This window comes from Ctenopharyngodon idella, chromosome 12 (assembly GCF_019924925.1).
Source record: "Ctenopharyngodon idella isolate HZGC_01 chromosome 12, HZGC01, whole genome shotgun sequence".
NCBI classification, from domain to species: Eukaryota; Metazoa; Chordata; class Actinopteri; order Cypriniformes; family Xenocyprididae; genus Ctenopharyngodon; species Ctenopharyngodon idella.
The window spans coordinates 10,073,159-10,089,963 of record NC_067231.1 but is presented as its reverse complement, the minus strand read 5'-3'; the positions used below and the strand labels follow the sequence as shown (position 1 = coordinate 10,089,963).

General features: G+C 40.3%; 1 protein-coding gene across 3 annotated transcripts in view; it reads left to right on the top strand.

Moving 5' to 3' along the window:
* LOC127523952 (transforming growth factor beta-1-induced transcript 1 protein-like) overlaps positions 1-16,805 on the top strand; it is a 107,592-nt gene that overhangs the window by 24,539 nt on the left and 66,248 nt on the right. For all 3 annotated transcript variants that reach the window (XM_051915182.1, XM_051915184.1, XM_051915183.1), the window contains 2 exons: positions 1,142-1,296; positions 1,416-1,477. In XM_051915182.1, coding sequence (XP_051771142.1) covers positions 1,142-1,296; positions 1,416-1,477 — 217 coding nt within the window. The remainder of the gene's footprint in view (positions 1-1,141; positions 1,297-1,415; positions 1,478-16,805) is intronic.

The window sequence follows — 16,805 nt, the reverse complement described above, 5'->3', positions numbered from 1 at the left end:
ATTTTCCCCTATCTTGAGGACCACGTAAGTAAAAAATGGCTCATCTTACCCCACTCTCCCCTATCATATGACGCAACTTCAAAATCAATGTGTGAGAGGAACAGGAGGTCAAGTGAGGATTCACTTTGAAGAAACACTCGATGTAGCCCATGCGTTAGCCACAGTGCGGGTAGTCGCTGAGTTTTCTTCCTCTCTTGCCGGGAAAGAGAGATGCAACCCCAACGTTGCCATGGTCATGTTCTCACAGTGAGAATGTGAGCCATCCACGAAAGCTTTCACAGCGTGTGTGCAGCCCAGATGCGTGAGGCAGAGATTGTGGCCATCTGAGAACAAGAGATATCGACTGCACCCAAAAAATACACAAACAGAAAGGCATCTTTAAAAAGACGTTCACCGTTTGTGCAAGCTCTTTTAGGGAAACTGCTCTTTTAGCTGAAGGGCCCAGGGGAAACTCTTATCACTTATCTGTGCTCGCTCCTTTAGGAGAGGGACTGCTGTAATGCCCTGTATCACTCTTTCCAGCTAGAACAGCTCTTTTAGAGGTGAAGATGAGAATGAGCTTGTGTATAGGAGACACTTCGCTTGGCTCCGAAGGAAAAATCTGACAAGAGTGTTTGCACGCTGCTCATTTATACCCATGTGATGGGGAGGAGAGAGGAGTGGCATGCCAATTTCAGCAAATTTCTCTGTGACCTTTTCTGAATTTTCAGAGCTGATTGGGGCTCCCAAGTACAACCCCTAGTGTCATCATTTGAATGCATGAATCTCCTCTGAGGAATATTAAAATGTTCAGCACATGTGCTTTTCAAAAGCCCAAAAAGCCGACTTTTCGTTGGGAGGACCATATGACTTATAGTGCAGAAGTTCTATACGAGATCTATATGTGTGTCGAGTTTCATACAGTTGGCAATTGATATAAAACTGACATATAGAGCTGTGCTTGAGGGGATTCCATTCTTGAGGCCTGGATTATGTCCCAGTTCTGTTCCTTCTCCTCTTCCATCTTTTTTTTTTTTTCTCACTATCCTGTGTTTTAAACTCAAAAAAAGGCCAATAATTAAAAAAATATAGAGGATCCCCTCAGAGGCTTGCCTTACTACTTTTCCATGATGTTTTTCTATAACTTTTTGTCTTTTTGTAGATGCCCTGCTTGCTGATCTGGAAAATTCAGCCTTTCCTCTGGGTCGCTATCCTGTCCTACTGACCTCTGACCCTCCAGTGAACTCTGATTCCTCATCCAGTGCTCAGGATCCTACCCCGAACAGGCCACACCCTCCAGCATACACCCCACAACAAGTATGCCATGAACACAAATCAAAAATAAATATACATCTGATGTGATGTTTCTAAGCAATATACTGTATATATATATTAGTTTCACAGAGTCAAAATATTTCTTTTCATCTGTTTTATAGACTGTTTCTTCTGCAATGAAGTCGAACGGCTCTCAGAACTCAAACCCAGACAAACTTTACAGGTATTTTAGCTCTCGAGAATGTAATGTCAATACATTGTTTTTTACACCTGGGGCCTGTACCATGAAGTTTTAAATTAGTTTGCGCCGATCCTGGGTTTTAGGTACCATGAAAGTGACTTGGCTTCATCACCATAGTAACTTACGCTCCATGGCTAACCTGCTCCAGGGCAGGTTTTGTTTCTGGGTAAGAGATCTCAAACTGAAATTGGACCAATCAGATTTGAGAACAGTGACACTGACACATTCAATGCAATAAAGTCACTCCCCCGGTTTCTTTTCCTCCAAATTAAAGGTCACTATATAGTAAAAACAAATATTTAATGATGAAATTGTCTGGCTTTAATGATTAGTAGAATTATTTTATGATTTATATATGATTTATATAATCATTATATGATCTGTATTATTATTAATCCATTACACACAAGCAATTTTAGTTTAACAGTTATTATTTAGCATTTAGTTTAAATGAATATTAATATATACAGATCATATGTAATATAAATAAGCTGTAGAATCAATAGATAACTCAATAGATAAAAAAAATGGCTACATGTGACGTTACATATTTGAGTCTCTATCGCCATATATTATCAACTATATAAACTAACTTCACAAGTTTCACTTGCACTGATAGAGCAAGATAATTTTTAATTTTTAAATCAAGTTTTTTTTGTCAGTGTAAATGCGTTTAAATTCTTCATTTTTAAAACTCAAAAGAGTTTTGAATCGCGCTGGCTCTCTCGCGAGAAGTGAATCAGTTTCTCTCTGTTGCATGGCTGCAAGGCATGTGATTGGCTGTTTGCCACTGATGTCACACATTCATGTGCACATGCTCCACAAACTGAGTTGACAGAGAAAGTTGATGATCAGCATCATGGTACCAACAAATCTGGATTGGAGTGGTTTGGTTTTGTCAACTTGAAACTAATCCTATAATCCTGAGTTTGTTCAACTACCATCATGGTACAGGCCCCTGGTACATGGTTCAAATAAAGACAGAAGTGGGTTTACATGATCTGACACTTGATCTGCCCTACATTCTATTCTCTGCATAAGTTCTATTTTCTTACGGTATGTGAACGATTAAGCATAACACTAACCCTATTTCCTCATAATTTCACATTTAAAGGTTACCTATTATGCAAAATTCACTTTTGGCTATAAATGTGTGTTCGCAGTGTGTGTGCACAACCACCCTACAATGATAAAAATCCAACCACTCCTTTTTTTTTTTTTAATCCCCATAAATCATGTGTCTCTGAACAAGCCGTTTCAAGATCCCTGGCCGTGTGACGTCACATTAGCCACAGGCCTCGCCCACGAATGTTGACAGACACTGCCGTTTTAACATAAAACCGCCCTGTGCGAGTTCACAGCCAGTTGTACAGTCCGCCATTGCTGCACTGACGAGAATGCCTCCCAAGCATTTTAGGTGTTATGTAGCTGGATGGATTAATCCACATAGCTGTCTCCATTTACTCCTGAAATCTGAGCCGCTTAAGACGAGGTGGATTAATTTTGTTTTCAAAGAAAATGCTCCCCCCAACTCTACTGAAATTTGTTTATGTCTGCGCGAATCATTTCACACCGGACTTCATTGTGAACGAATTTCAATACAAAGGGACAATACAAAACAGAGGCTGTGCTAAAAATTTGTTACTCAAGGATAGATCAGTACTGTTCATGATCCAGCTTACAGCCTCCAGAGTGATACTGGATATGGCAGTAATGAAGGTGAGAGCACTTCATTACAGTTCATTGGAGTTGATTTACGGATATAAAGTTTACCAGTTTATTAAGCACCACCCGAAAAGGCATAAGGTCTTTATATATTTGTTTACTGTTAGTTGTAATGAGTGTTTCTGTGTAATTTGGTATGTATGTTGATGATAATGCATGGGAGAGAGAGAGTTTATGGATAATATTTTAATGCACACTTGCACTGTGTTTTATTAAGCTCTTACAGTGATTTTCTAGAGTGAAAACAGACGCTTCATATTTTGTGTAAAGTACAGTCAACGTCATAAAACTCATCGGTAAACAGGCTTGTAGTAATATAGTGGATAAAAACAAGAAGACAATATAAGTTATAACCGTAATTGATCTAAACTATACCTGTTCTATCTCCATGCAGCATATATTCGCAGTTTCTGACATTATAGTGCGTCCTGACTGAATCCTGACACCATAGAACGAGCTCTTGAAGCTCCGCCCTCTTAGGCCGAGCGCAGCAGCTCATTTGCATTTAATGGGCACACACTGAAACAGCACGTTTTTGCTCAACTCCAAGATTGTACCCAAGTATTTAAAATTTGAAACTTGTGCTACCTTTACACCTCTTATAGTACTTTATTCATATGAGACACCAGCCGTACAGGTCCTATTTTTGTTCCCACAACATAGTTCCTTTGTCTTCTCAATGTTCAATTGTAGGTGACTATTATCAAACCACTGTACAAGACTTTCAATATACTCAAAATAAGTTAAACTATTCGTGTCCAATTGGCAAGAGATTAAAACCAATAATCTGTAATCCGTTCCCTTGATTAACTAAATTGTGCGCACGATTTACTATTTTGTTCCCTTGATTTGCTAAATAGTGTGCACGATTTACTATTTCAGTCCCTCGATTTATAAATTGTGCGCATGATTTAGCAAATCGAGGGAATGAATTATTAATTCGTGAGCATAATTTATAAATCATGGGAACGAATTAATAAATCATGCACACGATTTAGCCTACTATTTTTTTTTTTTTTTTTTTTTTCCTTGCATGTCATGTGTGGGGCTCCATACTGAGGTAAACATATGATCAATGTTTTTCTCCAGTGTACAGAAGTGTACAGGTGTTTTGTTTTTTTCACAGTGGATGCATATGAGGCTCCATGTTTGGTTTTGCATACCTCCTTACAAAAATAAAGAAATTATAGTCACAGTTTTTTATCATAATAATATAATATTTTATAATAAGTCCTTAGACCAGTGGTTTCCAAACGTTTTAGAATGGAGTACCCCCTGAGGCATTTACCATCCTTCTGCGTACCCCCTCTTTTCCACAGACTGCGCCTTTTCCTGTCACGAACACAAAGGACGATTCAGTAGCAAATGTGAAATATAACAATTTATTGAGAAAAGTCCAAGCTAGAAAGAGAGCAAGAGTCAGATGAAGCATGTGCAGATAAACAGTCACTCTTGGCAGGTACAAAATAATCCACAGAAGACAGAAACAATAATCCATAGGAGGCGAAGAACAGGACCAGGGAGACTTAAACACAACCAGGAAACATGGTAGCTACACCAACGATCTGACAACACAGAACAGAACACAGACTTATATAGCGGTGCTGATTAGCCACAGCTGGTGCTGATCAAGTGATCAGCACAATCGCAGACAGATACACACACACACACACACACACACACACACACACACACACACACACACACACACACAGACAGACAGACAGACAGACAGACAGAGAATGAGTCAGTGAACCCATGAACCCCTCCCCCTAGGAGCGCCTCCTGGCGCTCCAGGAGAACTTACCCGTTGATTGTAATCATCAATAAGGGAGTGATCCAGAATGTCCCTAGCCGGAACCCAACATCTCTCCTCCGGACCGTAACTTTCCCAGTCCACCAGGTACTGAAATCCGCGTCCCCTCCGTCTCGAGTCCAGAATACGTTTAACCGAATATGCTGGTTCCCCCTCTACGAGGCGCGGAACCGGGGCAGGCGGATTAATGGGAGAATGAAAAACGGGCTTTAATTTAGGCCGCATTTACACTGCAAGTCTTAATGCGCAGATACGATCTTTTGACCATATCCGATTTTTTTTTTTTTTTTTTTTTTTGGGACGACGTGCTTATATAAAGTGACCTGTATCCGATGTCTCCTTTTTACACTGCACTTGGCGAAACATACCAAAAATAGCATATATGACATCACAAATCAATTTCAATGGTACATTGAGTTGAATTTATTGACACAAATTCATATAGAAACCATTTTAATGCAATAGTTACATCATTACATCAAAATAAAACAAATTCTTCACAACAGTACGTACGTAGCTCCTCTGGAAGCGTGCGAGTTGAATAATACTCTGCTAGATATTTGTTAAACATGTCACAGCTTCTGGGTTTGAATCCGCCGTCCTATACTAGGTTTTTTTTTAGTCATTAAAAAGAAATGCGTTCATCAGTGATTGTATATCAAGGGCAGGTACAAGTTTGTGTGCATTTTATTTTGTGGTTTCAGTGGAATGAATAGGTAGAGTCTCTACAACAGGACTGAAGCGCGCATCTGTGCACGAGCTGTCGTCACTGACAACAGCGGCAACGAGCACTCAGTGTGATTTCAAGAGCAACACATTTCAATGTCAGATCGCCTTTTATTTAACAGAAACAAATTAAATTAATACTCTGCCAGTCAACTAGAGATGTTCCGTTTGTTATAGGTATGTGCGTATCGTGAAATGTTAAAAAAAAACTCACTTTTCAATGACGCAGGAGTCGCATTTACAGGGGAATATCCGATCTGTCCGCTTACACTGCAGGTGCAAACGGACGTATCCGATTCATATCTGATTTATTTCCACATATGAATGAGGCCTGAAACCGATCTGTAAAAATCGTAATCCATGCGCTTTTTTCCTGCTTACACGGTCGTAGCTCATATCCGATCTGTGCCACATGGGAGGAAGAAATCGGAATTGGGTCACTTGAACCATGCAGTGTAAATGGGGCCTTAGAGACATGACGGGGTGAATTCTCCTGTACGCCGGAGGAAGTTTGAGGCGGACTGCCACTGGGCTAAGAATCTTAGTGACAGTAAATGGGCCGATGAATTTGGGGGCTAGCTTATTACAAACGGAGCGGAGAGGAATATTCTTGGAAGAAAGCCACACTTTTTGACCAACGACGTAGACGGGAGGCTTCGACTGGTGGCGATCGGCCTGAGCCTTAGTGCGCGCTCCCACCTGGAGAAGTGTCTCTCGGGCTCTTCTCCACGTGTGACAGCACCTCTGGTTGAAGGCATGAGCAGAGGGGACTGCGACTTCCAATCCCAGACTTGGAAAAATAGGTGGCTGGTGACCTAAACTACATTCAAACGGAGAGAGGCCTGTGGACGACACTGGTAATGAGTTATGTGCGTACTCAACCCATGAGAGTTGCTTGCTCCAGGAGGAAGGATTCTGTGACACCAAACATTGCAACACTCTTTCAAGGTCTTGGTTGGCCCGCTCAGTTTGACCGTTACTCTGAGGATGAAAAGCAGAGGACAGACTAACACTCGCCCCCAGTAAACGACAAAACTCCTTCCAAAATTTGGAAACAAATTGTGGTCCCCTGTCGGAGACCACGTCCATCGGGTAACCGCTATCTCCTTAGCAGAGGGTAATTTAGGCAAGGGAATGAAATGGGCCGCCTTTGAGAACCGGTCCACTACGGTCAAAACAACCATAGTGCTCTGGGAGGGTGGTGATGAAATCAAGCGCGATGTGGGACCAGGGTCTCGAAGGGACAGACAGCGGTTGAAGTAACCCTTCCGGGGGTCGATTGGAAGTCTTACCATGAGCACAAACTGAACAGGCCAAAACAAATCCCCGGATGTTACGTGCCATGGATCGCCACCAGAATCGCTGTTTAACAAGGGAGCTGGTACGATTCACTCCTGAGTGGCATGCCACATTGGAACAATGACCCCACCGAATAACGTCGGACCGTAATCCCTCCAGCACAAATAAACGACCCGGTGGGCAACCGGGCAGAGGTGTTACCCCTTCTAAAGGCTGATTTATACTTCTGCGTCGAGCGTACGCTGTAGCTATGGCGCAGGCTGTGTGTAGCACGCGTAGCCTACGACGTAGCCTGACGTACACCTCTTCAAAAATGTAACAACTCGTCAATTCTACGTGGACCGCAGGTCAAAAAACTGGCGTGGAGCAATCGGAGAACAGCGAGCATTTTCAACTTCCATCCATATGAATGAAAAATTGCTCTGTTTCAGGGGACACATGCAGTCAAACTGCAACAAAAGTTGTTACCTATTTGCCGCTTCTCTGCCGCTTCTATTTGTAAGCTTCTCTGACAACATACATGACAAGCTGCTTCTTCTTCGGCTTTTGCCTTGATCCTCAACATGACCGCGGACTCTGCCTCCTAGTGGTCTGCATGCACATCGACGCGGACAATGATGCAGAAGTATAAATGAAAACAGACGCATAGCCTGTGGTGCAGAGGCTCCGGCGTAGGTCCGATGCAGAAGTATAAATCAGCCTTAAGGCCGTGCGAACCTTCGACTCAACCTCCCATGTGAGTGTGGAGATCACAAGTTTCTCAGGTATAATACACTGGGGAGTGGACGGGCACTCGGAACGGTCAAATACGAGACAACGCATCGGGTTTGATGTTCTTAGACCCCGGACGGTAGAAAAGCGAAAAGTCAAAACGACCGAAAAAAAGTGCCCACCGAGCCTGCCTGGAGTTGAGTCGTTTGGCGGATCTAATGTATTCAAGGTTCTTATGGTCGGTCCAGACAATAAAGGGTACCCCCGAACCCTCTAACCAATGACGCCACTCCTCCAATTCTAACTTGACTGCCAGCAACTCTCTGTTACCAGTGTCGTAATTACGTTCAGCGGAGGACAAACAATGAGAGAAAAACACGCAAGGATGCATCTTGTCGTCAGAGGAAGAGCGCTGGGAAAGAACCGAGCCTACCCCCACCTCTGACGCATCGACCTCCACCACAAACTGACGTGTAGGATCAGAGGCTATGAGAATGGGAGCTGAAACAAAGCGGCTCTTGAGGTTGGCAAATGCAGCTTCAGCTGCACCGGACCACCTGAACGTCATTCTGGTGGAGGTCAAGGCGGTCAGAGGAACGGCTAGTTGGCAGAAATTGTGAATAAAACAGCGGTAGAAATTGGCAAATCACAGAAACCTCATCAGGGCTTTACAGGAATCTGGGGTTGGCCAATCCACCACAGCCTTAACCTTTTCGGGATCCATGCGCATTCCCTCGGACGAGATGATGTACCCCAAAAACGGAACAGACTGTGCATGGAACGTGCACTTCTCCACCTTGACAAAAAGACCATTCTCAAGCAGCCTCTGGAGCACCCGCCTGACGTGCTGAACATGTTCCTGGAGAAAAGAGGAAAATATCAATATGTCATCCAGGAAAACAGTGGGGGAGTTGGACAACCTGAAGGGCATAACGAGATATTCAGATTGCCCCCTGGGGGTATTAAACGCGGTTTTCCACTCATCCCCCTTCCTTATGCGGACCAAATGATAGGCGTTACGCAAATCCAGTTTGGTGAAGATGGATGCTCCCTGCAACCACTCGAAGGCTGAAGACATCAACGGCAAAGGATAAGTATTCTTTACCGTGATGATGTTCAACCCTCGGTAATCAATACACGGTCACAGAGAACCATCCTTCTTCCCCACAAAAAAAAAAATAAATCCTGCCCCAGCAGGAGAAGAGGAAGGACGAATGAGCCCGGCTGCTAGAGAATCAGAAATATATTTCTCCATGGCCTCCCTTTCTGGAACAGACAGCGAGTATAACTTGACCTTTGGCGGAAACGTACCTGGCACTAGATCTATAGCACAGTCATAGGGACGATGCGGAGGAAGAGAAGCAGCCCGGGACTTACTGAACACTTCCTTCAGGTCGAGGTACTCTTCAGGCACGTTAGACAGATTCACCGGCTCATCCTGCAACAAAGAACAGGACACAGACAAACAAACAGACAAAAGACAGGAGGCATAACACTGATTGCTCCACGCCGAGATGGAATTCTGGCCCCAGTCCACCCTAGGATTGTGGCGAACGAGCCAATGGTGGCCCAGGACTATGGGAGCCAGTGGAGATTCAGTGAGCAGCAGTGTGAGTTTCTCAGTGTGATTTCCTGAAGTGATGAGTGTGACCGGGCCAGTGGTGTGTGTGTGATGCTAGGAAGAGTCTGTCCATTGAGTGCATTCACAGAGATCTTATGGGTGAGAGGAATTATGGGAATCTGAAGGTGTTGTGCCAGTTTGTAGTCCATAAAATCCAGTAGTGCGTGGCAGTTGTGGAAACTGGCTGTCCATTGCAGTCGCTGCAGGCAGGCGTCGACACGAAGAGCCAATTCGATGAGTCCGTCAAGATCAGTGGGTAATTCCATCATAAAAATCTCCTTCTGAATACGGTCAGCCAACCCATGCAGGAACATGTCCCACTGCGCCTCCTCGTTCCACTTGCACTTAGCAGCCAATGTCCGAAACTCGATGGAATAGTCCTAGGCGGGTCTGTTCTCCTGACGCAGGATCAGCCAGCATACGCGCCGCCTCGCGGCCCGCTACCACACGATCAAAGACCTGTCTCATCTCTTCAGATAGTGCGTGAAAAGAGGAACAGCAAGGGTGTTGGTTCTCCCACACCGCCGTTCCCCACAGAGCTGCACGTCCTGACAACAGCGTCTAAACTAAAGCCACCTTAGACTGTTCAGTAGAAAATGTCAAGGGCTACAGAGAAAAGAACATTAAGCATTTAGTAAAAAATGCTCTACAAAGATTATGCTCACCAGAATATGCTTCAGGTGTGGGTAGACGCGGCTCGTGCTGACGTTCGATGTTCATTGAAGCGGGGGGAACAGGAGGTGGGGGTGGCGCAGTGGGCGATCTCAGTTGTTGAAGTTGAGTGGTGAGCTCGGACACCTGCGCTACCAAGGCTTGCACGGCTCGACCAGTCACTACCATCTGTTCCTCCTGACGATCCAAACATGCGTTATTGCTGGACAAAAAACTCCTGTAAATGCATTCGCTGAATCCATTGTGTGGTCAGATCGTTCTGTCACGAACACAAAGGAAGATTCAGTAGCGAATGTGAAATATAACAATTTATTGAGAAAAATCCAAGCTAGGAAGAGAGCAAGAGTCAGATGAAGCATGCGCAGATAAACAGTCACTCTTGGCAGCGCAGGGACGCAATGGACAGCCGTGTTCCTCCAAGGTGAATCCAGAATGAATTCCACAGAAGACAGGTACAAAATAATCCACAGAAGACAGGAACAATAATCCACAGGAGGCAAAGAACAGGACCAGGGAGATCAGCATGATCACAGACACACACACACACACACACACACACACACACACACACACACACACACACACACACACACACACACACACACACAGACAGAGCGAGAATGAGTCAGTGAACCCATGAACCGTGACTTTTCCATTAAGGGACAATATTTGCCCCCTAAATTGACTTTCCATTGCATTTTTTTATCCTTATAAATACCTTTACAACATTAATAATGTTTCAAATAAAAAAAATGTGCAAAAAAGAAATATGCAATGATGATGATAACGTGAAAAGTGATTCTTTTAAATACTAAAACCGTCAGAAGGTGGCGGTAAGTCACTGTCTTAATGTGTGAGTCATCGAGTTATTTGGTCATTCAGTAACGAAGCAAGTGGCTGTATTAATGAATGAATCATTGAATCAATGACTTTCACGAACGATTCGTTCATGAAACACCGCTGTGTGTTGTAGTTCTGCTCTGGTTTTCGTTGGAACTATTATTTCATTGCAAAATAGAGCAAATACTTACAATACTGTGAAGAACATCACTTATTATTACCATTTTGGTTGTTGAACTGTTGTATAAAATCAATGTCACATTAGCAATCATGTGGATATTTGGATTTGCAGTCTTTCTCATGTAATATTATCAACATTAAATACAAGAACTCACAAAAGGTATGTTTTGTATCAAGAGTTTGAATCTTAAATTGATCTCTATGCACCTCTGCAGGCTATTTGTTTTTCATGCTAGTAAGTGCTAAATCTACAGGTACATTGTCGAGAACGGCAGTAATGTAGCGCGATTTGCTAAGGCAACAGACTCTGCATGCAACCTATGGTATAGCGCCACCCATATGCACGCAGCTGCTTATGTGGAAATGGATGCAGTCAGTTTTGACCGCAAAAGATGTGGTATTTTGATTAGATGTCATGTATTCACGGCATTGTGCCTGATAGAAATACATGCTCTGTTTTAATGTTATTTTAAGACAGGGAAGAATTAAATGAACGTCAAAACTCAGCATTTTGTTCGCGTACCTCCTCTGTCACCTCACGTACCCACTGCCTTAGACCTTTCTAATTATTTATTGCATTAGGCTGCTTACATTTTAACAGGTAACCCCACATTTTTTTTTATACAAGTTTTCTGTAAAATAAAAATATTATTTTCTTCTTGTTATAGTTATATTCATCGTTAAATACTCTATTTATTATTTTTAATGATAAAAGGTATTACAATAGTAATATTTCTCATTTCGTTTAATATTTTTATTTAGCAATAATGATAATAATAATAATAATAATAATAATAATTAGTCAAATTAATATATTAGCTCAAAATTTTGGGCCAAATTGTGCAGCCCTACAATCATTTTTTTTTTTTTTTTTTTTTTCATTTGTTTTCTAAATCGCATTTTAAATCGCAATTTTAACCAGAAAAATCATAATTAGATTTTTTTCTCCAAATTGTTCAACTCTATTGTTTACTGTAAAATACTGCCTCATCAGTTTCTATGATATAATAAGATATACTTTGTAGTGTATGATAATTCATACATACGTGTATGACATTACAAAAGTCATGTTTTCCGTTATGAGTGGACATTAATGTTAATACTGTAGTTGCTGTTGCTATGACTCTGTTATCAGCATGCTCACAGATTATTTATTATTAGTTATTTATTATTTTATTTTTATTTTATACAGATGTGAGAATAATAGTGATCAGAAATACTGGCATGCATGTGAACCTGGACCTTAAACTCTCCCCTGACTTTTTTTTTCTTCTCTGAGAGTGTTCCAAAATGTGCATTTGACCCTTGTTTAGATTTGTATTATATTGTTAACCATATTGTAAATAAAATACCAACAAAAAATATATTTATTTTGTTCCCACATTCTTTCTTGTAGTTCCCTCTCAACCACATTTCTCATTGATAGGGGAGGGTCTTTTTCTCCTCATTTGTGAAACATTATTCATGATAATTCACTCCTACTCACATATGGCCTTTTTAAACAAAAAGTGTCTTACAAAATTTAAATCAATATATTGTTTTATGTGAATTAGTGGGCATGATGAATTTCACATCATTTTGTAACAAAAATTCTAGTCTACAAGATCCAGTACTCAAAAGCCTTGTGAACAAATGTTTAGTATATGTTATGGCCTTATTTCAGTGAACACACATAAACATTTTCTCATAATTACAAACATGTACATATATGTTGCTCACATATTATTGTAGCAGAGTTTGTGTTGAATACAGTGTAATCAGATTTATCCATTACAGTTTTTTTTCAATTGCTAACATAGTTGTCCAATCTGTAGACACATTTTCAAAACTCTAAACACATTTAGCAGAACATCCATCTGTTGTGACCATACCATTAACACAATTCATGTCGTTTTCACACAAAATGCAGTCAATTAACACATTTCTAAAATGTTTAAATTTTCTTTTCATATAAGCTTACCCCATACCAAAATCATGGATCTTTCTCATCTTATTTGCAAATGCTTAAACACAGCAAGTCAGAAATGAAGAGCCATTGTCCCAATCAATAAATATAGTATAAAACCTATACTTTTGCAACAACAGTAGCTCAAAAGTATTGACAAAAAATATATAAAACAAATACTGAAACAATTTATAAGCATTTTTAATTAGCGGATCACTGAAATATTGAGAAATAGCAGATTCCAATCTCAGTTGGAGGCATATTCAGGTGTTGAAGTTCTTTCTATTACATGGACATACAGTAAAATAGGACTCTTTGAATTGGATTTGTTCAGTGTGGATGAAGAACAACACAGAGGAGCAAAAAATAAATGTCTGGGTAAGGAAGAGGAATAGATGAAGGAGGAGAGGAGAAGTTGGATCAGGACAAGGGAGAAGAAGAGGTATGGGAGAGGAGAAAGAATGTGTGCTGGACTGTGCATCTGTTTTTTTCACTTACACATGTGGGACCTATGAAAGCTTATTTCTGCCATGAATAGAAAATAAAAAAGGTAATTATGTCTTTTTTTTCTCTCTCTCTCAATTTCTATAGTTTATATATCACAATTCTTAGGAAAAAAGTCAGAATTGTAAGATATAAACCTACAATTGCAAAAATAAATAAATAAATAAATATAAATTATATATATATATATATATATATATATAAATTGTGAAATTAAAAAGTCACAATTACCTTTTATACTTTTTTATTCTGTGGTGAAAAAAAGCTTCTACAGTGTCCTATGTTGGAATTGTTGTTGATCAATGGCAGGAATTTCATGTTTTCATTTCAGTAAAAGCTTAATGTAAAGCTTTTACTACAACGATTCCACTACCACTCCATATATGCAGAATATGTGGTCTGCATAGGGCACTAACTACCAAGGGGACACCATCCCACCCTCTATGGAGGCACCATCAACACCCCACCCTACCCCCAGAAAGAGATTTCAACCAAGGGACCAACTGAAGTTCTGCATAGGGGACTCATTTGACCAGTAGCTGCCCTGAGCAATTCTGTTACTTTCCTCTTCTTTTTTCTACTGCACATTCTATAAATTAATGACTCATTCACTTATGTTGCCAAGAATGCACACATTCAACACTCAACCAAAAATGTAGAATGGCTTACATGTAACTACTATTACTGCAGTAAAAGGAAACTGAATTATAAAAACAATGGATTTCATATTTTCTGCAGGTAGAACTGAAAGTAATGTTCAGTAATGCAGTTTTCGTAATACCATCAACTGTTAGTATTTTGACAGTCATTGGGCTTTGATTGACTATATGTTCATGTTGGATAAAAAACTAGTGCTAGTGTTTTGACAGAACGACTCGATTTTGAATCAGGTTTGCTGTGTTTTGATAGAGTTAGTATATGTTGAAAAAGGTTTTATCATTTTGAAATGTAGAGTTTGTATTTATTTAACAAAATATGGTTTTGGGCAGAAAATTAACTATTTGGCTAATTGTGTGATATATGTGTGTTGCTGTGTTAAGAGTTTAGAAAAAGTACTTTATGTATTGGTAAACGTTTGTTAGCAATTGAAAAAAACTGTAATTTGTTTACAAGCAACTGAAAAATGCACAAATGTCAGGGCATGCCAAAACGTCTCCAGGGCCCAAAACACCCCTCAGAGGGTTAAACAAGAAAGTATTTATATTAAACTAAACTTAATACACATATTTAATCTCTTTTTAGTGTGTTTGGAACATATGCTGCATACACAATGCCAGAAATTGAAGATTAATTCTAGTAACATCTCAGGTTATAATTGTAACCCTGGTTCCCTGAGAAGGAGAACGAGACACTGCGTCTTGGTATTGACGCTAGGGGGTACACCATAAGCATACGTGGTATCTGAGGCACATGTAAACAAAAGCCAATAAGCATTGGCAGATGGCAGTCCATGATGCGCTTGTGAGTATAAAAGGGTTCCTGAGTTACACGTCATTTGTCTGAAGGAGATGCACTGGCAGGCCTGAGGTATGGCAGCAAGATGCAGTGTCTTGTCCCCTTTCTCAGAGAACCAGGGTTTCAGTCATAACCTGAGAGGTTTTTTTTTTTTTTTTTGAAGTGGAACGTTGACACTGTGTCTTGGTATTGACGCTATGGGGAAACAATACCCACTACGCCATACTGATTGAATGTACAAACCCGATTCCAAAAAAGTTGGGACACTGTACAAATTGTGAATAAAAAAGGAATGCAATGATGTGGAAGTTTCAAATTTCAATATTTTATTCAGAATACAACATAGATGACATATCAAATGTTTAAACTGAGAAAATATATCATTTTAAGGGAAAAATAAGTTGATTTTAAATTTCATGGCATCAACACATCTCAAAAAAGTTGGGACAAGGCCATGTTTACCACTGTGTGGCATCCCCTCTTCTTTTGCAAATGTCTGGGGACTGAGGAGACAAGTTGCTCAAGTTTAGGAATAGTAATGTGGTCCCATTCTTGTCTAATACAGGCTTCTAGTTGCTCAACTGTCTTAGGTCTTCTTTGTCGCATCTTCCTCTTTATGATGCGCCAAATGTTTTCTATGGGTGAAAGATCTGGACTGCAGGCTGGCCATTTCAGTACCCGGATCCTTCTTCTACACAGCCATGATGTTGTAATTGATGCAGTATGTGGTCTGGCATTGTCATGTTGGAAAATGCAAGGTCTTCCCTGAAAGAGACGACGTCTGGATGGGAACATATGTTGTTCTAGAACTTGGATGTGTAAGCTGTGTAAGCTCTTGGAATTGCTCTGTTTTGTAGTTTTGTCTTTGTTAAGCATAATAGTTAAGCATTAAATTGCTAGCAACTGTTAGTAGTGGCATCCCATTACTATCATCACTCAAAACACCATAAGCTAAAGAACATCATTATTATCTATTGCAGGCAAATGTTCACATTGGTTTAGAGGTTTAGATAAACACATAGACAACAACACAACCCTTATAAAAATTAACGATGGTGTTACTACAAATAAAACCAAAAACCATGGTTATTTGTTAAACCATGGTAACCACAAATTAGCCATGGTTTTGATACACTAACCATAGTTTAACCCTGGAATTTGTAGTAAAACTATGGTTATACAAACACACACACACACACAGGTTTGTTTTGCTATCTTAGTGAGGACATCCCATAGGTGTAATGGTTTTTATACTGTACAAACTGTACATTCTGTCCCCCTACACTACCCCTACCCCTAAACCTACCTATCACAGAAAACATTCAGCATTTTTACATTTTTAATAAAACATTGTTTAGTATGTTTTTAAAGCTATTTTAAATATGAGGACTCATGAAAAGAGCACGCCATCCCAGTAAAATATCACGTTTGAGTTTTAAAAAGCTCCTAGCCATGTCAGTCACTTTCTCAAACACAAGGTGTAGTTTTTTTGTGTGTTTTTTTGTGATTGTGTTTCAGTGGAAACAGGCTAAACTGAATGGAGATTAGTTACATTCCTCAAATTTAATACAGATTCAGGAATAGGAATGATTACCTGATTAAGCAGTAATGAGGGAGCAGGAGATAAGGCACAGGATAGCATCAAGTTCCAGGTCAGGTGATAATCCTATCGACTGCAACTAAATGTATTATCAATGTCACATTTGTGTCACATTGGTGCTTCTCTTTTTTTTCTTTTTTTCTTTTCTTTTTTTTTTTTTTTTTAGTTGTCCATCCTCATCCGCCTTCATTCCTATTAAAGGAAAGAAAGCAAGGT